The sequence below is a fragment of the Dendrobium catenatum genome, unplaced genomic scaffold (assembly GCF_001605985.2).
Source record: "Dendrobium catenatum unplaced genomic scaffold, ASM160598v2 original_scaffold_273153, whole genome shotgun sequence".
NCBI lineage: Eukaryota > Viridiplantae > Streptophyta > Magnoliopsida > Asparagales > Orchidaceae > Dendrobium > Dendrobium catenatum.
Window position 1 is genome coordinate 217,098 of NW_021591549.1, and position 27,032 is coordinate 244,129.

Below are 27,032 nucleotides of genomic sequence, written 5' to 3' on the forward strand. Positions count from 1 at the left end.
CAAATTAATACCTATTCGTGACTGTAATCCAAAGGTATATAATATGCTATAAACCAAAACGCAAACAGCAACACAGCGGACATTGTTCCGATTCTGTCGCAGCACTGAATCGGAGGCGGAGAAAAGGAGCGGAAGGCAAAAGAAGCCAGAAGGAAAGGCGGAAAAAAACTCGCCACCGATCATGGCGGCGTCGAAATTGAGGACTCTTGGAGCGGTCATGGCGGCGACGGGAATGTCTTACACGGCGGTGACCCTCCTGTCTTCGCCGGTTTCCGCAAGTGACCGCGGGGCGACCGCTGCGTTGGAAAGCGCGCGGCGGCGGACAACCGATCCGGCAGCCATCGTACCTTCCAGGGAGGTCCAAGCGGCTGCGTTGATGGGTGCTTCCGCGGCTAGCCCTCTCGACGTCCTTGTGATCGGTGGCGGCGCCACCGGCTGCGGCGTGGCTCTCGATGCCGTATCACGCGGCCTGCGAGTAGGCCTCGTCGAGAGGGAGGATTTCTCGTCGGGAACCTCATCGCGCTCCACCAAGCTTATTCATGGAGGTGAGACAATTTTCGAATCTCTTCTATAGTTTTCATGATTGATTCTTTATTCTTGTGGAGTATGCCATGGGGAAATGTCGAGAAGCTATTTCAGCTCTCTAATCTCGAATTTTTTAATTTTATTTTTTATATTTTCGTTAAATGTGATGCCGAGAAGAGTGGATAGGTTATGATGATTATAGTTGGAATCTTTTCGTTTTGTAGAGGTTATTTAGCATTGTTGGGTTGCGAAGTATAATATATATTTATATTTGTCTGATATTATGAGCGATACAATTAAGGTGGAAACTAACATTTAGATTGCTTAAGTGTACATGACATTCTAGTAATTTCCAGAATGATTTATCTTGTTTTTGAAATTATGATAAAATGTTAAAAGATGAATGTGCCAATAAAAATCTGAGGACCCAACCTTTCATTATAGTGGCTCGTTTTTTTTTTTTCATTGTGGTGATAGCACTCCTTTATTTTTTCCTGGACATTGTTGAACAAAATTGACACCCTTGTAAGAAAGCTTGTGGTTGTATAGATCGGGTGATGTGATGCATAATTGAAATAACAAAATGTAAATGGATTTGCTTATTATCCTATAGATTGACTTTTCATGAAGTTTTTTGTTCATTTATTCAAGAGACTAGGTGTATTTCCCTGCACTACAAGGGATGATAAAAACAAAGAGCATAATATAGAAAGAGTGCTGAAAGGGTAAATTGAATTTAGACATGTCATAAAGTAACAACAACAACAACAACAACAACATCAAGCCTTTATCTCACTGTGAGGTCGGTTACATGAATCTCTTTTCTCCAGTGTATCTTGTTAAGAGTCAAATTCTCATTTAAATCTAATAAAAATATCATTTCTAATTTTTTTTAAACAAATCTTTTTAGGTCTACCTCTACCTTTCTTAACATAGGCCAAATCTAATACATCTACTCTCCTAATCGTGTCATCAGAAGGTCGACGTTTTATATGACAAAACCATCTAAGGTTCTCTAATCTTATCTATTACTGGAGCTATTCCAACCTTTTCACATATATACTCGTTTCACATTCTATCTCTAAAGTGAAGTCACTCGTCCACCTGACCATACTCATCTCTGTAACACTTAACTTAATATTATGCTTCTCTTTTGATGGCCAACATTATGCATCATAAAGCATTGCAGGTCTTATCACCATCTTATAGAATTTTCCCTTAAGTTTTAGTTGAACTTTTCTATCACACAGTAGACTCAATGCATTCATTCACTTCAACCATCCCACTTGAATTCTACTAATAATATCTCCATCTATTTCACCATCACTTTGAACAATAGACTCAAGATATCTAAAAAAGTGTACTCTTATTGATGACTTGATTGCCCAAAGTCACAATCCCCCTTGTAGATATTTTGCTACTAAAATTACACCTAATGTATTTGGTTTTAGATCTACTCAAATGAAAACCTTTATACTCTAGAGTTGACCTCCATAATTCAAGTTTACCTTCAACTCCCTCACTAATCTTATCAACAAGAAGAATATCATCAGCAAAATCATACACCATTGTACAGCCTCTGGCAAATGTCTAGTAAGAACATCCATGACTAAAGCAAAATGATATGGGCTTATACTTTGTCAAAGCACCTTATGTTTGAACACAAGTAACAACTTCTTCATACATATCCTTAATGACTTGAATATAAACATTATTAACCCCTTTCTTTTTTAGAATCTCTAGAGCACTTCTCTTGAAACTTTATCATGTGTTTTATCTAATTCAATAAATATCATATATAGATCCTCCTTATTCTCTCCATACTTCTCCATCAAACCTCTCAATAAATGTATAACTTCCATAGTAGGCATACCTGGCATGAATCCGAACCGATTTTGAAAAATATTAGTATCATGTCATAACCTATGCTCAATAATTCTTTTCCATAGTTTTAAAATATGACACATTAACTTTTTCTTTATGATTCACACACTCTTGTGCATCATCTATATTCTTAAAAATGGAAATCAATACACTCCTTCACCGATATTGCATCTTTTTAGTCTTCAAAATAATATTGAAAAGTTTTGTAAGGCAAGAAATTCTTTTATCTCCTAACATTTCTATACCTCTATTGGAATATCATTAGGTCGAATAATTTTTTCATGCTTCATTTTCTTTAAAGTCTCTCTAACATTGGTTTTACTAATACACTTATAAAAATAAAAAATCTCTATTTTTATTAAGGATGCTAAGGTTACTAAAGCCAATCTTATTCTCACAATCTTCATTGAAAAATTTGCCAAAATATCTCATCCACCTTTGTTGAATATCATCTTCTAATAAAAGAACTTTTTAGTCTTCATCTTTAATGCATTTTACATGAACTAAATTCTTACTTCTCCTATCTCTTTGCTTGACTAACTTATACATATATCTTTTGTTCTCAATCTATAATATATTCTATAAATTATTAAAAACTAAATTCTTTACATCGCATATTGCTTTCTTAAACTCCTTATGAACCTCTTTATTTCTTTCACAATTTTTTGAGCTTTTACACTTAAACCAATTTTTATAATAAAGCTTTTTATTTTTATCTTTTCTTGTATATTTTGATTCCACCAACACTTTTTACTCTAGAAACTTTTCCTTTTCATGGTCCAAGCATATTTTTTGCAAGATTCTTAATATCATTAGCCATTTTTTCATACATAACATTAGCTTCTTCATGCACTGTCAAAATCTTAAGATATTGAATCATGCCCTAAAAAAATATTTTTGTTAATGTTCTTTGAGTGCCCTTATCTAATCCTAGAATAACATTTTATTTTATTTTTCACATTTCTCTCGCTCATCTTAAAGTCTAAAACTAATAAATGATACTAAGTAAATAAACTTTCACTTGGAATAACTTTATAATCTTTGCAATTTAAATAATCTATTTTTTTATAAAAGAATAATCAATATGAGTTTTACTATATCTATTCTTATAAGTAATGAGTCACTCTTATATTTTCTTAAATAAGATATTAGTAATTATGAAATCATAAGTTGCAACAAAATTTAATAAGGTCCTACCACCTTTGTTTGTTGCTCTAAACCCATAGTGTCACAATCTAACCAGATAAAACCTATAGATGGAACATGCCATATCATGTTGACTTGCGACCTATGATGCACAGACACGGACACGACGACACGGATACGACATGACACGGACACGGGATACGTCAATTATTGAAAATATAGGACACGGACACGGGTTGGACACGGTATTATAGTTTTTATATTTAAAAAATAGTGTATAAAAATTAAATAAGTATAATTTAAAAAATAATTTAAAAATAATAAGCCATTTAACTAGATTTTGTGCTTAAAGTGATTAGTATTAGGATGTCGAGAGTCAGGCATCGATATGCGTGTCGGACACGCGTGTCCAATTTATATTTAATATTTTTTAATCGGACAGGTTTTCGGCATGTCCCACAAGTGTCGGAGGAGTGTCGAAGGATACGGTGTCGGACACTACACGCCTCTTTGAGGAGACGTGTCGGTGCATCATAGCTTGCGACATGCCAAACCAAGATTTGAGTTTGGAAAAAAATTTAGATTTTTTTTCTTTCGATTAAACTTAAAACAAAGAATGGACTACAAAGCTGCTAATAATTCACAATATATAAAAAATAAATTATCCACAAAAATTTCTTTTCTTTTCTCCTCAAAATGCATATAGAGCAATTTAAATAACTAGTCATAACTAGTCAGAAAAGAAATACCTATACAGACTCAGACTAATCGAATCCTGAATCTGCTACTCAACTAGCTCTTTCCCTTTCCCAGACCCTGAAACAGAATGTAGATAAATTGTGAGTCAACATAGCTCAACAGGTCACACTTATTTATCTAAATTTTTAAATAAATAATTTATTATGTATTTAATTGAATTTAAGAGAAGTTCATAAGAAATTAAAATGACTAAGCATGATATTACTTGCAAATACCTCACTGAAAATAACTAAATATGCACTTCATATATCAAAACAAAAAATAATAGATTTCCCTTAGATCGTTATATTTCTCATTAGAATAGAATTTAGAGAATTATGACCCTTATGACTCCCGTGATGACATATCAAAAAACAGACCCTTATAACTCCCAATGCCCATCACTAGAATAGAATGTGCATATGGCACTATAATATAATGTGCATATAGCACCATAATATAATGTGCATATATTGATAGAATAAAATATGCATATAGCACTAGAATAGAAATTCTCCCACGCACACCAGATCTCCTCAGAATCACATATTTCAAGTAGATAATCATATAATTTATTGTATTGCAGTGAATGAAATTTAAATAAACTTATTTCAGAGTTTAACAAAATACTTTAATAGTAATTAGTAGAATATACTACTAAGTAGAAATGGATTATTTCAAAATGTAAATAAATTACCAGAGATTATTATAGTCTTATTTTTGAAGCTTGAATCATACTAAAATATTATTTGAGAATTAGAATGATTTTTTAATTTGTCAAAATCCCTATTTTTTTCAATTTACATGATAAAAATTTCTTTAAAAAATACCTAAATATTTAAATGTCGTATCAATAACATAAAAAAGTTACGTTGTGAGAATTTTGCAGATATTAATTTATCCAATTTTTTCGCTAACGTAATTATAAATTAAATTAGAAAATTTTTAAAATCCTTATACTTTTTAAAAATGAGATAAGCAAAACTTTACCTACCTCGAACTGATAACTTTCTGAATTGGATCATCAGCTAAAAATAGATTAAAGTTGCCCAAAAACTTGCTTTCTCTCTCTATAAATTTTCTTTTCTCTCTCTAGCCAATTGCCTCATATTAAAATTAGTTCAAGTGTCAAGATTATTCAAGATTATTCAACGTGTTGCTTCTAGGGATTGCTCTAGTATTAACACAATGTATTAAAGGATTAATGTCATGATTATTCAAGAAGTTTTACGTTGGTTGTCGACTATCTAATGCATCCCTCCAGTTTTCTCATCCAGAACTTAGGACCTGACAATATCAGTGTTAAAGACAAAAAGTAAGTGAAAAAAAGAGGGTCATCAATACAGACCATTACATGACAGACATTATGAATTCAAACAAAATTTACATCGGAACTTAGTTCGTTAAAACTCTCTCGCCGAATAAGAAAAGCGAGTGGAGGCCGGGGCCGAATTTTCGGAGCCCACACCATCAGATAAAAGAAGTTTAAAATTGTGGTTAGGGCACGGGCTTACTCTAGCTGCATGGTGAGAGTATTGTGGTTCCTATACTGGTGAGAGATTTGTGGTCAATACCCATAAACTAATGTTTTTCTTAGATTTATGCTTATGTCCTACCTTAGCAGCCAATAAGGTGAAGCATAGAGAAAAACAAAATTGAGGGACTTTAGAACTCATAAGTTTGAATTGTTTGTTGAATGACCGGTCATGTTGAAATTTTTTGCTTTTAGTGGTTATTTGATAGATACAGGATTTTAAGCTACATCCTTTTGGCCCTTTATTTTTGCATTAATTAGAAGAAATCTTTTTTTCTTATGAATTTATCTACTTATTTGTCAATCTTCATTTCTTATCCTAAGAAAGTAGTTTTCTGGAGCATTGAATGCTGAGGCAATTCTCTTGTACCTATTTTTGTTAGATTTTTTTTGGTTATGTACTATTATACATGTAATTATTTTCTACTCTGATTTACTGAACTGCTTTTACAGGGGTAAGATACTTAGAAAAAGCTGTCTTTAATCTTGATTATGGACAGCTTAAGCTTGTTTTCCATGCATTGAAGGAGAGAAAACAAGTTATTGAGAACGCTCCTCACTTATGCCATGCTTTGCCATGCATGACACCTTGTTTTGATTGGTTTGAGACTCTGTATTATTGGGTTGGATTAAAAATGTATGATCTTGTTGCTGGTAGAAGAATGTTGCATTTGTCCAGATACTATTCTGCCGATGAGTCAATTGAGCTTTTCCCTACACTGGCCAGAAAAGGCCATAATAGAAGTCTCAAAGGGACAGTAGTTTATTACGATGGACAAATGAATGATTCTCGCCTGAATGTTGGACTAGCTTGCACTGCTGCTTTATTGGGTGCTTCGGTATTCAACCATGCAGAAGTTATATCATTAATTAAGGATGAGAACAACGAGCGGATTATTGGTGCCCACATCCGAGATAATCTGTCAAGTAAGATCCAATGAAGCATTTGTTTCTTTAGATATGTTTTTTCTTGTGCTTAACTATTTTTTCTCTAATGTATAATGTTATGTTCTATTTATTGAAATTCGTTGCCTTTTTTTGTATCTTTGCGTTGTTATCCACTTCATTACCCAACAATGGAAGTTTGTGTTTGGTTTTAATAGCCTTCCACATATCATATGTACAGTAACTAAATTGAGTATTTTCCCAATCATAAACATGTATATATCTTTTTCTATGATGTACATATATGAATACAACAAGGACACATGACAAGTCAATTATTAAAAATATATGACACAAACACGAGTGGAATATGATATTATAATTTTTATGTCTTAAAAAAGTGTATAAAATTGAATAAACAAAATATTACGAATAATTGAAAAATAATAAGTCATTTAACTTGGGATTTTACTTAAAATGATTAATTTCAAGATGTCGATAGTCGAGTGTTGATGTTGTGTTATGTATTGACAGGGGAGACGACAGTACACTCTACAGTCAAGCATCTTTGTTGTGTAATGAGTATCGAGCATTGATGTCAAGACAATATTGATCGTCAATCTCGAGATGAAGTTGGTCGTCGATGTTAAGACAACTTTGGATAAAGATGCGACGTTGAGATGACACAGGAGCGTGATTGTGGGTGTAGAAATTGCTAGCATTGAGCATCAATGTCAATACAATGTAAAACTTGGATGTTTAGATGGTTTTTGAAATATTGATGTTGTGATGACATTCGACATTGATATTGAGATGGCATCGAGTGTTTATGAAATCCTAATTGCAACCTACTAGAGAGAAATGAAAATGAGAATGTTCAAAGAATGGGGCATTGAGTGCGGGCAAGGTATTTGGGGCTTTGAAGATGATATAAGAAATTTAGTATTTATTTCTTTTATCAAATAAAAATCTGAGATACAATAAATTATATTTAAAGGTTTTATGTGTGTTAGACACGTGTGCTATTTTAGTTTTAATATTTTTTTAATTGGATAGACGTTCAATGTGTCCAACACATGTCGGAGGTGTGTCGTGTTTGATGCATGTCGGACTCTGCATACCTCTTTAAGGAGAAGTGTTGCTATATCATAGATTTTTTGATGTCTTTGGTGGAACTGTTTTGTTTGTTTATGAAAAAAAATATACATTTCTTTGAATGTGTAAAAGGACCTTGAGTTTTGCTAATATTTGTGCTATTCACTGACAATTATAATATGCTATGGAACTGGTCTTTATCCTCTCTTTTAGGCCTTCAAACCTATGATCTTACTATATATCCATATCCATGGATATTGGCTTCTTAAAGCTGTATTATTTGAGATAAATATGATTGATATAGATATCTTGAAGCAACCTGCTGTTTGAACTTCTTGATGAATTCACACTAACAAATGGAAAACTCGTGTACTGCGGATGAAGATGTTTTTAGTGTTTCCAACTATTGATATTCTGAGAAACTAAATATTGCTATATCAAATGCAAAGATAGTTCGATCTCCATTATGTATACCAAATCCTTGGTAATACTGAGACGAAAGATTTTATGCCTTTGTTACCTCATAGAAGTTGTTCATACCAAATAGTTAGTGAACCTTAGTCACATATGCACCTCTAAAAGTTAATTACCTGGACTGTTAGTGTTGTTAACCTTGCCGGTTAGTCTATTATTTGACTTGAGCAACATGAGTTGTAGTTCCAGTATTGTTGAACAATCTTACGGTGAATGAAGCTGTTTATTGCCTTTTATATTTTCTTCGAATTAATAAAGCTATTTATTTTTTCACACTTCTTCATTTTTTTAAGAACATGCTTTAAACCTTTCCCCTTGCAATTTATGATCACCAGAATCTTTTAAAATATGGTTGGCTAATATGGTCATTCCATATGCCTTGAGTACTAGTATTTTTAGCATAGAAGTATCATTGCTATGAATTCCATTCATAATTACTAGCATCGATATCAGATCACATTGATCCTCATTCTGAGGCAGATTCCTTTACCTAGCCATTTTCTTGATGCACTCATGCAGTTGTAGAATATGTTTACATAATAATTAAACTGGCATGTCATAATGACAACTTATTTCTTGTGTCGATACAATGATACCTACCTGCTTATGGAAAGAAGGTTTACTTCTAAAATCATGTACCATATTACTCTTAAATTTAGCCATGTTATGCTCGTGATGCCATAATTCTCTGGTAACAATGGAATCAAGGTTTTTTCTTAGATAAACTAATTTTTAATGCAGCCTTTGCCTAAGAGATAGCATTGATAATAATTATGCCATAAGATTTATAAAAAATAAGTTGAATATCTTTAGCAACATTCAATAGAAAAGAATGGAGAATGAGAATTCTTAAGGCTAGCACTAAATAGTTGGGGACAAGGCTAATAAGATGATGCTGTCTGGGTTATGTTCCTTGGAAATTACACTATTTTCCCATGTCCTCCCGTCTATGCACAGCCACGCATACTATTCAGTATGACGACCATCAGGATCATGTGCAGTAATATGATGTTGGAAAGTTGGTCCTTACAGGTTTGCCACCCAAGCAATGTTCAGATATCAGGAACAGTTTGCTTACCACATACTATTATCCTTTTTGTCCTGTTTGACGTAATTTTTTTAGGCCTAAGCAACCATGACTTCTCCTTGGCTGTGGGTTAAATGTTTAATAAATCCAGTAAAAATGTTTGGGACCAGTTGAAGGTGATATTTCATCTCCCAATTTTCAACTTTCACTTCACATGCATATAAATCAGACAAAGTGGTTTCAGTCATAAAGGCCGAAAGTTTATCATGCACTTCTCTGAGGCATAATAAATGTTGAGTCTTGAAACATGGTTTGTGATCACAACTGGTCACTGTTTTCAGTGTTATTATTATTATTTTTTAAACTTAATGGAGGGAGAACTGCAAACGGTTGTTTTAGCAGCCACTGCTCAAGTTTAATGTGTTTAATACAATATACAGATGATGGACTGAAGTGCTCTGGTAACGCATGCATTATGCCAATTGGTTTATTTTATGCGTATGATGTTACACTCTTTAAAGTGAGATCCAAGTTTCTGGTAAAATTAACCTGCACAATCAGCATTCTATAACAATTTTTTCCTGTCACAGTTTATCTAATATCAGTGAATAGCTATAACCTTTTTTCTTTTGAAGTATATATTGTGCAAAGTGTTGCATGCAGAACGCTCTATATTAACACTTGTTGATCATTCACCCTGATCATGTTCTTTGCATATCTGGAAATAGCTTATGATAATTTTTTGTGCTTCTTCCATGTTATGCATCTTAATTACTGTCAAAATGTATCAGGAAAAGAGTTTGACACTTATGCAAAAGTAGTTGTAAATGCTGCTGGACCATTTTGTGACTCAATAAGGCGCATGGCTAACAAAGAGGCACCAAACATGATTTCTCCAAGTAGCGGTGTGCACATCGTTCTTCCTGACTATTATTCTCCTGAAGGGATGGGTCTAATTGTTCCCAAGACAAAAGATGGTCGTGTTGTATTCATGCTTCCTTGGTTGGGAAGAACAGTTGCAGGAACCACAGATTCCAGCACTGTCATTACCATGTACCCTGAACCTCATGAAGATGAAATACGATTTATTCTGGATGCCATCAGTGATTACCTGAATGTTCAGGTAGATGATTCTTTTGCATGAAACTATTTAGGCCAATATTTTTTCTTCAATGCTTTCTTTTGGTAAATTATGAAGTATATTTGTCTTTTTCTTATTTTCATCCATCCCTTGAGAATAATCTAAAATTGACATGGATGTCTGCGGCTTGACTCAAACTGTAACCCAATCGAGCTGAAAAAAATAATGTTAAAATTACTCTCATTATCATGGATATTCTGAGAATTCCTCATTATATTGAGTGATATTTTGAAGCAAGTTTAACTATGTTTGTGCTTTCCTTCACATATGTGTTTGCATCAATATGCATGAGCATACTTATGCATGTTTGTATTGTTTATAGCATTGTCCTTACCATGTACCAAATTAATGTGATTTTGAACACATTTGAAATACCATGTTCTATAAGATTCCAAATATGTGGTTTCGATGAATTTCGTTTTGCGAGCAAACATCGTTCAGATGGTCTCACGCAATGGCACGCTCGTAGTTCATCATTTTCGATTGTCGATTTAGCCTGTTTGTGATTAGATATGGTTTGGGCAACTTTGTGTGGTGTCGCGTCTGCCAACCATCGTGCTTTTGTCGTTGTTCAATCAAATCGTGCGCGAGCGGCTCCTCTTTGATAAATTGGATGTCCTGAATACATCAGTGCGATTTGTTTTGCAATCATATGAAGTTTGGGTGTTTGTGATCATGATTAAGATGCATTGATGTTTGTTATGTGCAACGTCATATTTTTCGACCGTCATTTCCCTTCGCACTTGCGCACATCAACTATGATTTTGATACGGAGGTCAACATAGAGCCATTAAGTTAACTGTTTGAATATTGATTTGTGCATATATAGCCTATCAACCATATATTTAAACATGAATTGCTTAAAACTTATTGAAAGGACAACTAGCAGAAAGACAAACACGTAACCTTGTTTCAAACTAGCATGGGAATCAATAGGACCTTAGGTTTTGATTTTGTTCATGATCTAACCATTATGGTAAGGCTTAGGCTGATGCCAACCAACCATCAAATAAAGTTGCCTAGCTCAACTAATGGTGACTTTCAAACTTGGGCCTTGTTTAAAGACTTAATCTATACTAGTGGTCGAACATAAGGCTTTACAGAGATGGGTATGACCCACCCATCCAATTGAATCTACCATCAACATTCATTTTAGAACTTTAAACATCATAATAGAATGAATGATCTAGTCAATCATATGAAGGACACAAACATATCAAACAATACAATTTCTAAATCACTTAGATCCAATAATTAATATAAGTCAATTTTGCGATAGCATTTCAATACAATTTATTCGTTTAACTATTGAGCTTTTAAGAAACATCAAAGTTATATTAATAACAATAAACTTATATCATATAAATTATGTTGTTTTGCCCCTTATCTTATAATCTAAACTAAGTATCAAAACATAGGGTAGTTGATTGACAACCTTATTTAAGAAACATTAAAGTTATATTAATAACAATAAACTTATATCATATGTATTACCCTATTTTGCCCCTTATCTTATAATCCAAACTAAGCATCAAAACATAGGGTAGTTGATTTAAAACCTTATACTCATTCAGGCTCAATCTTCTCTTTCACTCTACCTGAAACAATAGCTATAATAATATCTATTGAGTCATAATGCTCAGCAAGATAATTAGTTTAATACCGCATGATATGCTAATTATGAAGTTGGTGTTAGAATTAAAAGTAGTCATATACTAGTCTAGTGTATTACATAATAATTATTATAAAGAGAAATCTCTTGAAAAATCGCATGGCATAATTGTAACTAAGATATTCATATTATAGGAAATCCTTAAAAGAAATATTAAGCAACCAATCCTCAAATGTACTATGCTATCAAATTGTACAAGTATCATCATAATTAACTAATCAAAACAATATATGAGCTTATTTCATTTATTTCTTAACATTGAATATTCTATTTTAGTCTTAGAATATGTCATATACGAATGTCTAGATTTATTGGCCATCATAAGATAACGGACTGTGACTGATCCACACCATGTATCACGGGGTAGAAACCCAACCAAAAGGCTTCATCATAAAGTTCAATAGAGCCTATTGAAATTCAGCATTATCACTTTTGAACTACTTGAGGATCTTTTTCTTGTATATGGGCTTCACTTTGTCACCCAACTTATATAAGTGTCATTGTCATATATTCCAAATAACGTGGCATTTATTAAGCTCATTGCATTTTTTTTTTAACTTTTTAATACATATATTATCAATCTTTATAACCATGCCAGTCAAAAATGTGCATCAATATGTATCTTGTAAGGATACAAGGCCTTACGTTTAAAATACAACAATTTAGCTACGTGCTAGCATACTCATGATACTTCAACATGTATATGATTCACAGATCATATGTATGATCTTTCATAATAAAAAATGCAAGGGAAATCTAAACTTACAAATGCATATACACATATAATTATCCATGAAATAGTTCTAAATGATTTTGCAAAGTATTTCTTTAATTGTATAAATATAATTACTTCAAATATTTTTTTTCTGTCTTACAATAAAAGTATTGCACTGTTATAAATAACATATTCATTATCCTTGGATCTTTGGTAAATCTAACTTAAACAATTTACAATTAAATCTAATAAGCTCATATTCTAAGTTACACTATGGTTTTAGAGTCTAGAATCTTCACTTGAACTCCTCCTTATGACTAGTGAAAAATATCTCGATCCTGATGAGTACAAAATAATTAGTTTATAGGAAGACACCTAGCAAATTATTAGATGACACCACATCAGATTTGATTATAGTCAAACATGAGTCACATGGGCTCATGAGGTCAACATCTACTTGCTAGTTTTGTCTCTACTCATTGCCTCCCTCATCTTGAGCCATTTAATAGTCCAACTTCCTTACCCTTTTTTTCTCTCTACCTTACTATTTCTCCTCTTATGCTTGATTCTTTCATTTCTTTGTGCACCTCATTCATTATCACAATGTCCTTGTGCGTTATTTATATTAAATGATTTTTTGTTTCCATTTTCACTTATATGAATGACTTAAGTGAAAATTTGTTTCTACTAAAATGTTAGACTGATTTTTTTTTCTTAATGCATTATATCATAATTAGGAGTTCTAAAAGTAGCCTTCCAAACATTACCTTTGTGCTAATTCCTATTGCCTCTCTTCTGGACGATGGATGCCTTTGTCGTTCCTGGTAGCATTCAACTATTGTTTTGGGAGAAGCCATTAAATCTCTTTATACCTTGTTGATCAAAAGAATCATAGGACTTGCAAATAAATTGTTTACTTCTTGATGATCTGAAGAATTATAGAAATAAATTATTAACTTTAGAGAATTTATAGGTAAACCAATGTGGGTTGTGCCTCTATGCATGTGGGTTTACATTATATAATTTTATGCATCAAGTCCTATAGCTTGGTGGTTGTCTATTGTTTATGTGAGTGTGGGCGTGGCCTATATAATTGGCTGGTGGTCAACACAAAATCACCAAATGAAGTTCATGCATCAAGCATACGACTTAGTGCTACAATGAATGATCTAGATAGTAAGATGAATGTTTTATGAGCCAATTTTTGATGCTCTAGTCAATGGTTTACAAAGGACAATGATCTCTGTGATATCGTACACCAGAAATGTTCACCCATTAGGCATGCCTCCGTATTGTATTTCTCTATTTGGGTGAGTATTAAATCAAAGGTAATTTTATGAGCATGAATAATACTTAAAGCAATTTCAATTGTTTGAATTTGAAAGTGGTGAAAGGAATTTTTTTAGAAAATGTGTTGCTCTTCCATTATAGTTTAATATCACTCATTGATGTTATATTTGAATATTTTCCCATTAAAACTAAGGAGTGTAGATTGGATTTTTTGTAGATAAAATAGTAGTACACTACGTATATAGTCAATTCATATTTTTTGTTCACATGGTCTTGCTAAATCAATACCAATATTACCACCAACTACTTGATTGAGTGATATTGCTTTTGATCTTTAATGTGACGTCTGAGGTTTGAATCCTCGCAAAAGTTTTTACCACTGAAATGTTATTCAATTTTTTTTTAATATTCCCACATAAGTAATTTTTGTCTGGGGAACTTAGCTGACATGATATTGAATCGTATGAGTTATATTTGTGCGCTTTATATAAATTAATTAATTAATTAAAAAAAAAAAAAAACTGAACTGTACTTCTTTAGCAGGTTAAGCTTATGACCCATCTCTTTGTGTGATATTAGGTTAGGCGTACTGATGTCCTTTCAGCTTGGAGTGGTATCCGACCCTTAGCCATGGACCCATCAGCAAAGAACACTGAGAGTTTATCTAGAGATCATGTCGTCCATGAGGATCATCCTGGTTTAATTACTATCACAGGAGGAAAATGGACAACTTATAGAAGGTATGATTTAGTCATCAGCCATTTCTAATGTATAACGCTTGCATAGAGGAAGTTACTTTGTGAAATTTGCTAACACTGCATTGATTGGCGAATCTAGTTCCATCTCATTTTCCTCCATGCTTTTTATATAAACTGCAGTACTTATTTTTGTCGTCGCATCATGCTTGTTTACATGATTTGTCACAATGTCATGTTAAAGTGAAAGGTAATTAAGTGTATATTTGAAAATGTAAGTTATATTTTACATTGCTGTTTTGTGTTAATCTCAAGATGCTTAATATCTATCGCACTATCATGGCTTAAGGCTTGTCCTTCCTAAATGTTCTTTTGATGACCTTTGAGCAGGTTATATGTGAGGCGTTGGCTATATAGGGTAGTTGGCAAAACTATCAGTCCTCATGGGCATTAACTGGCTTAAGGGCAGAGACAAAGGTTAGGTAGTTAGGAAGCACAGATACAGATTTAATCATGATGTAGACAAAACTATGCTAGAGATGGATGAGTGATGTCCTGGGTTTTCCTCTAAAGTAGTTTGGACAGTTATGCTTAACAACCGCATAGCAGGCTTATCCTGGGGATTGCTTTGGAGTTGGCCAATTTTAGTTAAATATTCTTTGGAGTATCTTTTGAATTTCTTCTTGGAAAAATTTGATTTGTGCTTTGTAGTACAGGATATGGTAAATATGAGACTAGAAACTCCTAAGAAAGCATTTATGCTTAGTTAAACAACTCGCAAAAGCTATTTCAACCTAACTTGACATGATAATTGCCAAATAGTGGGAATCACATGCACATGACTAATCTCCACGGATGTGGTTGCTGTTTATTTCGAGACTCGCTTATTACATTTTTTTAATGGAATTCAAATTAGAGACACTTCATAGCTGCTGGTCACATTTAGAGGTGTGCATTGTTTGGATAGAATCAAAGAGCCGAACTAAATTAATCTTCTTTGATTGATTTGATTTGGTTGCTAAAATATTCGCTTAGCTATTGATTATAATTTTGACTTTCTTTAATTTTTTGTTATTAGATCGAATTTTGCTCTTACAAAATCGATTGAACAAACAATCAAATTATATTAATTTTTCTAAATATGGAATCGATAAATTTATATAGATAAATGACATAAAGATCAACCTTAATATTATTTATTTCATATGCTTATAAATTTTAACAAAGACTATTTGATATTAAACTTAATATATGGTATTTATGTTAAGATAATTTGATTCAATATTAAGTTGATTACAATTTGTTTCATTCAAAATTTAAACGAACTAACCAAGCTAAAGTTTACTTGGGTTAATTTGGACAGTCGAAACTAATTGATTTATAGCTAATTTGTCAACCAACTAATCAAATGCATACCCCTAGCTTTAATATCTGGAAAATCTCTTTTTCACTTATCCAAAGGCTCTATATTTTTTTCCAAGCTTCCCAAGTTCCTTTTATATGCTTGATAAGATCATATAGGAAATGTAATATTGGCTTATATATTCAAAAGTATTGTCATGTATTGGGTATTTGTGCCCCTTGCTTCTGCCTCATCTAGCCCTTGTAGGTAGTTTAGAAGAGGCATGATTCAAGTAGAAGTTACAGGATCTGTGGTACATCCTTATGTTTGGTTATATCATTGTTAGATTAAGTAAAAATGGAAGAATATGGAGACGATAGAGTATCAGTAGCTCTTTGTAGAATCCATAGCTTTCCAAGGGCATTCATGGGAAAACGGGATACTTTCGTTGCAAAACTAGGCAATTTTCCGGTTTCACTGGACTCATCATTGTGGAGGATTGGATAGCAGCATCTTTGATATATCTGCAAGTGTTGTGATGTACAGAGTAATTTCAGTTTGCAATCCTTGCTTTAGCCTCCTCTTCCCTTTTTTTTAGATTGTGATGAAAAGTGGGAATTGCCTTCCCGTTCACGATCAATTGATGGTCGATTAGCATAAAATCTCAAAATATGTATGTAAGATGTGCTCAGACATAGCTCTTTTATTGCTTGCAGAGGTGTTTGTTTTCTACCCTTTAACGTTGACTGATGCTGTTGATATGATAGGTTCATACATTTTATGATATTGTGGCTGCTATTTGTCAGTTGCTTAGGTGATGTCATTGTTTCTAGGCCTGTCAATGGGCAGGTTATGATTTGATGCAATTAGAGTGCTAATCCGATTTACATGTCTTCAAAAATATTATTGTTAAGCTTATGAGTAACAAATTTAAAACCACGAAACTGTTTTTGATTGATAAGATTAACTTTATATAAGCTATTTATTTTCTCTTTGGTTCTAGCAATTATACGATGATGATTCATAGGAATATTTCTATGCTTAGCATCATTTCTATCAATCCAAAGAAACCAAATGAGAGTCATTTTGTGCTCTTATTTGTGGATCTTTCTACTATGAAATTTATTTGTATTTGTCACGAACTGACCCGGTGAGCTCATATAGACGAGGCGGAAACGGATGTCGGACATAAAATTTAAAACATATCTTCAATAATACTATAACATAAAACATCTAAAATTTAAATCAATTCAATATATGATCAAGCGCCACTAAAACTTTCAATTATTTCAAAACTTTTCTTATATAAATCAAAAGATTTACAAATATCGATTTAAAAACATCAACATGTAAACATCCACCACAAAAAAATTCACATCAAACTAAAAAAAACACAAGGAACCTGACCTCCGGTACTTCTCTACGGCTGTATGTAAACCTCGGTCGTTAAGCCATCACCTAACATCAGAATCTCTTAAAAATTATCCCAAAACTAGGGAATGAGCTAATTACGCTCAGCAATTAACAATTACTCCTACCAAACTCAAATACAATGAAAAGAAACCAATATGTATGTTGAATGTGAACTACACAACTTGGGCTTAAAGAAGTGAGCAGCGTATTTGCATGCAAGAGTAGTAATGTATTTATCTGTATAGTTTCCTATATTGCTATCTATATGTCCTATGCTCTTATATGTCAATGTCATATGTTATGTATATGTCAATGTCACATGCTAAGTATCATATCCTTACCACATTTATTTCATTTCATACCCTTATATGATGTCTTTTGTATCATATATTCATATACATTTATCATATGCATATGTTATACATCCATACCGGAGTATCCATATTGTACTGATTAGGTATAATTTCATATTGATCATACATTATCATTTTGCTCTGAAGAGTCCTCTTGCCCCGAAGAGCCATATTGTTTCAAAGAACTCTATTGTGCCAAGGCACCATATTGGTATTCTGCCTCAACATGCACATTCACACATGCGATAATAATAAGTTAAGTAACTAATATACACATAATTCATAATGCTTTTAATCGTCAAAAATTTATGCAATTTATCAACAATTTAGGCAAGGTTACATGCAGGTTCATATAATGTAGATTGTGAAACTTTTTTGAGTATTCTAACCAATGCCTAAAGCCCACATGTAACATTTAATTCTAAAAGAGCATGAGCATAAATGAACATTAAGTAAAGAACTAATATTTAACACTTTAGAGAATAAAGAAACATTGAACTTGGAAGGATTAATTGTACTTACTTAACGGATGTGTGCAATTTACCGTTCTCCTAAAAATGCTCTTCTTCTCCCACTTCGAAATCTTATAAACAATGTGACTTTTATTATTAAATATTAATCTTAACATAAATTCTTTTTTTTTCATTCGTTTTCATTAAGGTCATTAACGTACATAATGTTCATTAACATAAATTATGAGAGAATTGATAATTAATCAAGGCATAATTGTTAATCACTTTATTAATAATCCACAACCTAATGTATTTTCATGATATCATTTCCTCAATTAAAATTAATTTAAATTTGATTTTCGAATACCTAAAACCTAAATTTTTGGAAATAATATTTTCATAAATTTCATTACCTTTGCATGTTACAACCTCTCCTATACCTAATCCATAATTAGGATATAATTATTTTCGAATTTCTTTAAATGAAAATTTATGAAAATGACAATTTCACCAAACCCTAAATTTTTTTTTTCCATAAAATCATTCCTAGAGTAATTTATAACCTCATTTATGAAAACATTTTCAAAGAAATCAAATGTTGGAAAAGCCCTAATTTTTTAAACTTAAAATCTTAGGGAAAATGTCCAATTTCATGCATAAAATCAATTTGAGATCTTCCCTAATACTTTCTCTAAAGAAAATTTAAGTTTTCTTAAAATCATAATTTGGAAACCTAAAAATTTTCTTGTGGAAAAATTACATTTTCATGGTTAGAATTATATTTCAATCCTTCCCTATCATTTTCTTTGAAATATTTCAAGTTTTGAATAAAACCCTAAATTTTAATCATGAAAAATCTTGGAGAAAAAAAAAAGTTTTCTAGGTTTAGATCTTACCCTTTCTCTTCTTTAAGCTTTCCCTTTGATTCCCCCCTAAAACCGCCATAAAAAAACTGAGGAGAAGTATACTAAGGTGTGATGAGAAGTATACTCCAGGGCATAGGTGTAAGGATCGAACTCTTCAGGTTCTCACCGTCTATGATAACAAGAAAACTAAGGAAGTTAAGGGAGAGGTAGAGGGAGAGATGGAGGACAAGTTGCACTTGGATGTGGCAGAGGTATCTCTGAAATCAGTGGTAGGATTCACACCGAATCATACCATGAAAGTGAAAGAAAAAATAGTATATATGGAGGTGGTGGTGTTGATTGACTGTGGGGCTACCCACAATTTCATTTCCACATAGGTCATCGACCAACTGGGAGTGAAATTAGTGGACACAGGCTGTTATAGGGTGATGATGGGTATGGGGAAGGTGGAGAAAGGCCAGGGGATCCGCAGAGGAGTGGTGTTGACCATTTAGGGAATTTAGGTGAGGGAGGATTTTCTCCCGCTAGAGTTAGGAAGTAGTGATGTCATTCTTGGGATGAAGTGGTTGCAGACCTTAGGGAACACCAAGGTCAATTGGGGAGCACTCACGATGGAGTTGATGATGGATGGGAGAAAGATAGTAATAAGGGGAGATGCAGGGCTATCCAAAGCCTTGGTATCTCTCAGAACCATGGTGAGAAGTGTACAAGAGGTGGGGGAGGGCTTTCTGGTGGAGCTGCACAGGATTGGGGGGTTAGGTTAGAGGGAGGGGACATACTTCTCTTAGTACAGTCGTTGATTCAGTAATTCCATGAGGTTTTTCAGCCACAAGAATTTTTACCATTGAGGGAGCAGGAGCATGCTATCACCTTGAGAGGTGTGTCTCCCAACAGCGTCAAACCTTATTGTTATCTTCAATTTCAGAAGGATGAGATTGAGAAGCTGATCAGAGAAATGCTGAAGACAGGAATTATCAGGTCCAATGTTAGTCCTTTTTCTAGACCAGCATTACTGGTTAAGAAAAAAGATGGCAGCTGGAATATTTGTATGGACTACAAGGCACTTAATAAGGAGACTATGCCAGACAAGTTTCCTATATCAGTGATAGATGAGCTATTAGATGAGTTGAGTGGGGCAGCAATTTTCACCAAAATAGATATGAAGTCAGGATATCACCAGATCAGAATGAAGAAGGAAGATATGCCCAAGACTGCTTTTAGAACTCATGAGGGACATTATGAGTTCCTAGTAATGCCTTTTGGCCTTATTTATGCTCCAACCACATTTGAGTCGCTCATGAACAAGGTCTTCAGATCCTATCTCAGGTGATTTGTCTTGGTTTTCTTTGACGATATCCTAGTTTATAGCATGATGGAGGAGGAGCACTGGGAACACTTAAGGAGGGTGTTAGAGGTGTTGCATGAGCACCAATTGAGGGTCAACCTGAAGAAATGTTATTTTGCGCAGCCAGTGTGGAGTATTTGGCCATATTATATCTAAATAGAGGGTGGCAGCAAATCAATCAAAAATTAAAGCTATGTTGAGATGGCCAATCCCTAAGAATATGAAGGAGTTGAGAGGATTCCTATGACTAACATGATACTACATGAGGTTCGTGAAGGGGTACAGCACCATAGCTTGACCAGTAGCAGAGCAGTTGAAGAAGGATTGTTTCATATGGGGGGAGACAGTCACATCATCCTTTGAGAGCTTAAAGAAGATTATTACTACTGTACCAATCTTAGCACTATTGGACTTCACCCAGGTCTTCATGGTGGAGACAGATGCTTCAAGATATGGATTAGGGGTAGTGCTCATGTAGAATCATCGACCTATTTCCTATTTCATTCAGGTGTTGATAGCTACAGCCAGGCTAAAATATGTTTATAAGCGGGAGTTGATAGTCATTGTATTAGCCATCTAGAATTGGCGGCCCTACTTATTAGGTAGGCATTTCATTGTCAGAACGGACCAACGGAGCCTGAAGTATTTATTGGAGCAGCGGATGGTGACAGAGGAGCATCACATGTGGTTGTCCAAATTGTTGGGCTATGATTTTGAAATCCAATACAAGCCAAAAGTGGAGAACAAGATGGCAGGTGCTTTGTCCAGATGTATGGGGGGGTTGTAGGCGACAACAGTGTTGTTCCCGTTGATGTTAGATTGGGAGGCCATCAAGGAGGAGAGTGCCCGGGATGAGGATTTGAGAAAGATTATGGCTGATTTACTGAAGGGAGTAGCCACTCAGGATATTCTTTGGAGGGGTAGAGACTTTTGTATCGAGGAAGGTTTTTTATGCCTAGGACATCAGTCCACATTCCACATTTGCTCTAGGAGTTCCATGGGAGCATTGTTGGGGGTCACTCAGGGGTGTAGAAGACATACATGAGACTAGCTTCAGAGCTGTACTAGTAGGGGATGCATAAGGATGTGGAAGTGATGGTAGCCAAATCTAAGATCTGTCAGAGGAATAAGTACATGGTCATATCTCCAGGAGGATTACTACAGCCGCTAGCATTACCAGGACAGGTGTGGGAGGAGGTATTCATGGATTTCATAGCTGGGCTACCTCGATCAGAAGGGTTCACAATGATCCTGGTGGTGGTGGACCGATTGAGTAAGTATGCTCATTTCATTCCCCTATGAATTCCATGCACCGTAGTGACAGTGGCATCAGCTTTCATCGAGAGGTAGTCAGACTGCATGGAGTCCAGAGGTTATAGTATCCAACAAAAATAAGGTGTTCCTCAATCATTTCTGGAGGGAGCTGTTCAGACTATAGGGGATAATATTGAAGAGGAGAACTGCCTACCACCCACAGACGGAAGGCCAAACAAAAGTGGTCAACAGGATCTTAGAAACTTACCTAAGATGCTTTGTATTGGAGACACTTAAGTTATAGGCCAAGTGGCTAGCATGGGTTGAGTATTAGTACATCTCCTCTTATCATTATGCTTCTCAAATGACTCCATTCAATGTGTTGTATAGAAGGGACTCTCTTTATTTGGTGCATTTTGGGCATATGAGCACATCATTGTCATCAGTAGAGGAGTATCTAGAGGAGCAAGACTGGGTGCTGGAAGAACTGAAGAGGCATTTACTGAGGGCCTAGCAAATTATGAAGAAATAGGCTAATGGACATCGGAAGGACATCCAATTTGAGATAGGGGAAAGGGTGTTCTTAAAGCTCCGACCTTACAGGCTGAAAACCATCGCCAACAGGAGAAACGAGAAGCTTAAACCAAGATATTTTGGGTCATTTGAAGTACTGGATAAGATTGGAAAAGTAGAATATAAGGTGAAATTGCCATCCACAGTAACCATACATCATGTTTTTCTTGTCTCAAAACCTAGGAGGGCGATTAGAGAGCATGCAGCTAGTTCTGAGCTACTAGTGACATTAACAGAGGACTTGGAGGTGATGTTGGAATCCTTTGAGTTACAAGGGGTGCGCTAGGGAGAGGGAGGGAGTGTTGATCCCGTGGAAGGATCTTCTAGTTTATGTGACATCATTAGAGCCTTATGAGAGGGTGAAGCATCAGTTTCCCTCCTTTCACCTTGAAAGCAAGGTGGTTCTTTGGGAGAGTGTGGTATTGTTAGGCCGGCTTAAGAACTGGCCTAGAAGGCCTTTACAAGAGGCGGACAAAAGCCACCCCCTTTGATTTTTCCGCCCAAGCTAGTGGGCACCACAGGAGCCAATTAGGGAAAGAGAGGGGGGCGGCTAGGCATGAGAGGGAAAATTTGAATTAAGAATTTAAATTATGGAATTAATGTATTAAATAACATGGGTTGTTTAGGGTGAGGGTTATGCTTTGTTTGGTTGCGAATTTCAGAGTCTTGTTCCTTGGTGCCTTGGGCTCTAGCTTTGTCTAGAGATTGGGAGAGAATGATCCTCCTGTCGAATTGAGGATCAATTGTATCTTGCTTTCGTCACTCATTTAGATCTATCCTTGATATAAAATTACTGTTTTATTGAGATTTCCCTCAGATTTTGTGTTGTTTCCTGCTGCTTATGCCTCTATTTGTTAGGAAATACTTGAGATCTACAAGTATTTCCTATCAAGATCCTTTTGGTTTAGCCAGATCTAGGTACTTCACATGGTTCGGTGAGATGAAGGATTTTCTCATGGGCCTACAATCTTGCGGAAAGCTAAACCTTACTTTTTGGATTGATTGTGTTTAGGGATGCTACTTTCCAGGGCGAAGATATGGAATATTTAGTGCATGAAAAGCTTACTAATACAGGAGTTAGGGTGGGGCATTTATAGAGAGTGAAGACCCTTGTAATAAATCTCTTTTCACGTTGGGCTTATCCACAAAGCAAGTTTAATGGCTTTCAATTGCACACATATTTATTCTTGTTCTAGATGATAGTAACATCTGACAATGTCCCCATAAATTCTTCTCAGCTTAATCCAAAATATGTTGACTAGTGCTATTTCAAATTGTTTGTACTCCCCTACATATATCGCAATAAGACTATTTATCTTGATCAACTGCAAGTAAAAAAAATAGGTTGATTTTGATTCATTCTAATAAAAAACATGCCGATCTATGTGATAATTTCTCAAATCTATGCTCTGAGATAGGTGTTTTTCGAAGATTCTCTTGCTTAGCAAGCTTATCTTTTTCTTTCATCAATAAATTCATTATCGTTATTTTTTTCCCCAATTTTATTTTGTGCGTTTCAATGTTATTGTGAGGGCAGCTCAATTATCAGTTTTGTTTTATTGTTTGAACAAAAAATTTTATGCTATTTAATGTCTTGGATGACGACCATATATTTGACCCAAAAAATCTTATTTTGGCCAAGAATTAAACTCATGGATGATATCCAGAAGGCCCCTCAAGTAATCCTGTATTTGATTTGAGATCCAAGTGTTGCTGTAGTTGTTTCTATAAAAAAAGATCTATCCATTTGATGGTTTCAAGTTTTGTATTAGATAGTAGTCATTCTATATCTCTCTATCTATTGGAACTTTTGGTCCTTCTCAGGGGTTGATGTTTGATTGTGCAGCATGGCTGAAGATGCAGTTAATGCAGCAGTTAGATCTGGCAAGCTGAGTCCCAGCAATGGCTGTGTGACTGAAAATCTCTGTATTGTTGGAGGAGATGGATGGGAGCCAGCATCGTTCACCACACTTGCTCAATACTATACACGCATGAAAAAAACACATGGCGGTAAAGTTATTCCTGGCATTATGGACAGTGCAATCTCTAAACATTTGTCACATGCATACGGCACTTCAGCGGAAAGAGTGGCTCTGATTGCTCAGGTTTGGCTTTTTGACTTTGCCACTCCAATTGCAATATCTGACTTATACTGAAATTTTGAATCATCAACAGTAGGAAAGTGGCCCTGTTACCTTACCAGTTTAGTTGAATTTGTTCATAGTTTAAGGAGAATAAGAGAAAAATATTAAAATGGTTCCAAAATTATTTATGGTGGACCGTTTTAGTCTCAGACTATCTAATGTGTTCATTTTAGTCTTTTCATTTCTCAAATCTAATCCAAAATAATCATTTGACTTCTCAAATCTAATCCAAAATAATTCAATAGAAGGGCAATTTTAAATCATATTTGATGAGTGAAGGAACTATGTTTGATACATTATAATTTACAGTGACCCTAGATAAATAGTCTAAGAATCATTTTAACCTTTTTCTTATTATTGAAACTAGAGTTGAAGAATTTCATGCATCCATTGAAGGCCACAAAATATTTTGATTTTGATACAGCTCAATTCATTTCAATATAGTTTTTTGTTGCATGATCTAAATTTATTTTTTCAAGAAGTTGAACTATTAAACCGAGCAAGTGTCATGAGTAAGAAATAAAAGTGACTTTCTTGCGCTTTAGGCTTCCATGCTCATTATTAGCTTCATCCCAATTATTTGTGTGCCAACCATATGAATTTTCTTCTCCATTTAATTCTAGTCAGTGCAACATATGGTATATAACTCAACTTAGTCAATCTTATTTCCCAATATCTAGTAAAGTTTCCTTTATTTTCTTCGATTCCTTACAATGTCTTTTTTATTGATCCTCCCCAACCAACATATTTGTCTGACGGCTTGCATATTAGAAAGTGATTATCTCATTTTTATTCATTGTGTAAAAATGAAGTCATCATTTTTAGGGAATTTAAATTTGTTTAAATTTTATAATTAATATTTATTTTTAACCACATAAAATCAACTGATGGAATATAGTAAATTCATTGTGTTTTGACAGCCAACATAAAACTTATCGTATAATTATAATATATTGCACTGTGTTTCTAAACATATTTTCAAATATCAGGCAACTAAACAAGCCCCAAGTCTATTTTCTATAAAATCGTCCTTAGCATGTGCTACTCCCAGTTTCTAATAAACTCATTTAATACACTATCCTTTCTAGCTTTACCACACTTTTTATCATATAGAATCTTCCAAAAAATAAATAAGAAATATGAGCATTGTTTGAATTCTGAAATGATTTATAGCCTATATGATTTTATTGGTGAATGAGAACACAATAAAAAACATAAGAGGGCAAACGTAGAGGGAAAACAAAAAATGACATTGCCAAGGTTAAAGAGGGAAAACATAGAGGTTTCTTGGCAAATAACCTCATCCTTTTACATGTCTAAAGATTGAGCCATTATTCTACTCGACATGTTTGAAGAAAGCTGCTTGCTTATTCCACTGTCAGTCTAATTTTCTTCTTTCCTAGAATGAAAATCTAGGCAAGAGGCTTGCCCATGGGTACCCATTCCTGGAGGCTGAGGTAGCATACTGTGCTCGGCATGAGTACTGCGAATCTGCTGTCGATTTCATCGCCAGGCGATCTCGGCTTGCTTTTCTCGATACTGCTGCTGCAAGGAGAGCAATACCCCGTGTGATTGAGATTTTAGCTTCTGAGCACAAGTGGGACAAGGCTAGGAAGAAGCATGAGCTCCAAATGGCCAAAGACTTTCTGGAAACCTTCAAGTCATCCAAAAATGCCCAATTTCATGATGGAAAACATACAAGTAAGAACATCAATTTCCAAATACCCGACCCCTTGCATGTAAACTTGATACTAAATTCTGCTATTAATGGTCTTTCAGGTAAATAACCAATTTCAACTTCAACCTCTCTTCAAGACTCCATTGGCAAGCTTTGAGTATATCTACTATAGCAATAAAAGGCCTGTATTTCATTTTAAAGAATGATTTTACTTCATTATTCGATTCAGAGATTCCTGATTTTCAACTTTCTTTGATTGCTGTTCCTTTTTTACAAACACACAGGGCGAGCAACCTGCAGGTTTCTCTACGCCATGACAATTTCAGGTAAACTAACTTGACAATAACATGAAAGCCTAGCCCCGTTTTCTTATTCTTTAAGGCTTGCGCTTTACAGTTATTTTTAAACACTTCAATTGTAATTGTTGTCTTTATCATATCCTGTTACATAACCAGATTATCATTTCCCAAAACTTATTATTTTTTTTCATTTTTTTATCTGTTCTGAGGATTTTGTACTTCTTAGGCTTATTCTTCTGATCCTTGTATTGTTATTAACTCATTTCATTTAACCTCTGTTGCCTGGCATTCCTTATTTTTTGTGCTCTGTTGGCCACTTTAACCCATTTTTTTATGACAATATTTAAAAGAGAGAGAATTAAAGGTTTATTTGGAATAATTTTCATACTGCTTTATAAAATAACTTTTTAATACAAAATTTTGTTCCAAAAAATTATTTTAGAAAACAGTAAAAAAACTGTAACAAACGAAGCTGTCTATCTTATATTTTAT

General features: G+C 34.2%; 1 protein-coding gene across 1 annotated transcript; it reads left to right on the forward strand.

The window, feature by feature from the left end:
• Nucleotides 1-56: 56 nt before the first annotated feature.
• Nucleotides 57-26,833, forward strand: LOC110094824 (glycerol-3-phosphate dehydrogenase SDP6, mitochondrial). Its single transcript, XM_020820154.2, has 8 exons — nucleotides 57-545; nucleotides 6,281-6,754; nucleotides 10,100-10,431; nucleotides 14,706-14,866; nucleotides 24,266-24,524; nucleotides 25,967-26,264; nucleotides 26,343-26,422; nucleotides 26,526-26,833. Exons 1-7 carry the CDS (start codon nucleotides 182-184, stop codon nucleotides 26,348-26,350), a joined length of 1,896 nt encoding a protein of 631 aa, XP_020675813.2. The 5' UTR covers nucleotides 57-181; the 3' UTR covers nucleotides 26,351-26,422; nucleotides 26,526-26,833.
• Nucleotides 26,834-27,032: the final 199 nt, after the last annotated feature.

Bases quoted from the DNA above. Each gene is read 5' to 3' on its own strand.
- LOC110094824 (XM_020820154.2), top strand. From the start codon at position 182: ATGGCGGCGTCGAAATTGAGGACTCTTGGAGCGGTCATGGCGGCGACG. The intron at 6,755-10,099 runs GTAAGATCCAAT...AAAATGTATCAG, and splicing joins CATCCGAGATAATCTGTCAA to GAAAAGAGTTTGACACTTAT. The intron at 10,432-14,705 runs GTAGATGATTCT...GTGTGATATTAG, and splicing joins GTGATTACCTGAATGTTCAG to GTTAGGCGTACTGATGTCCT.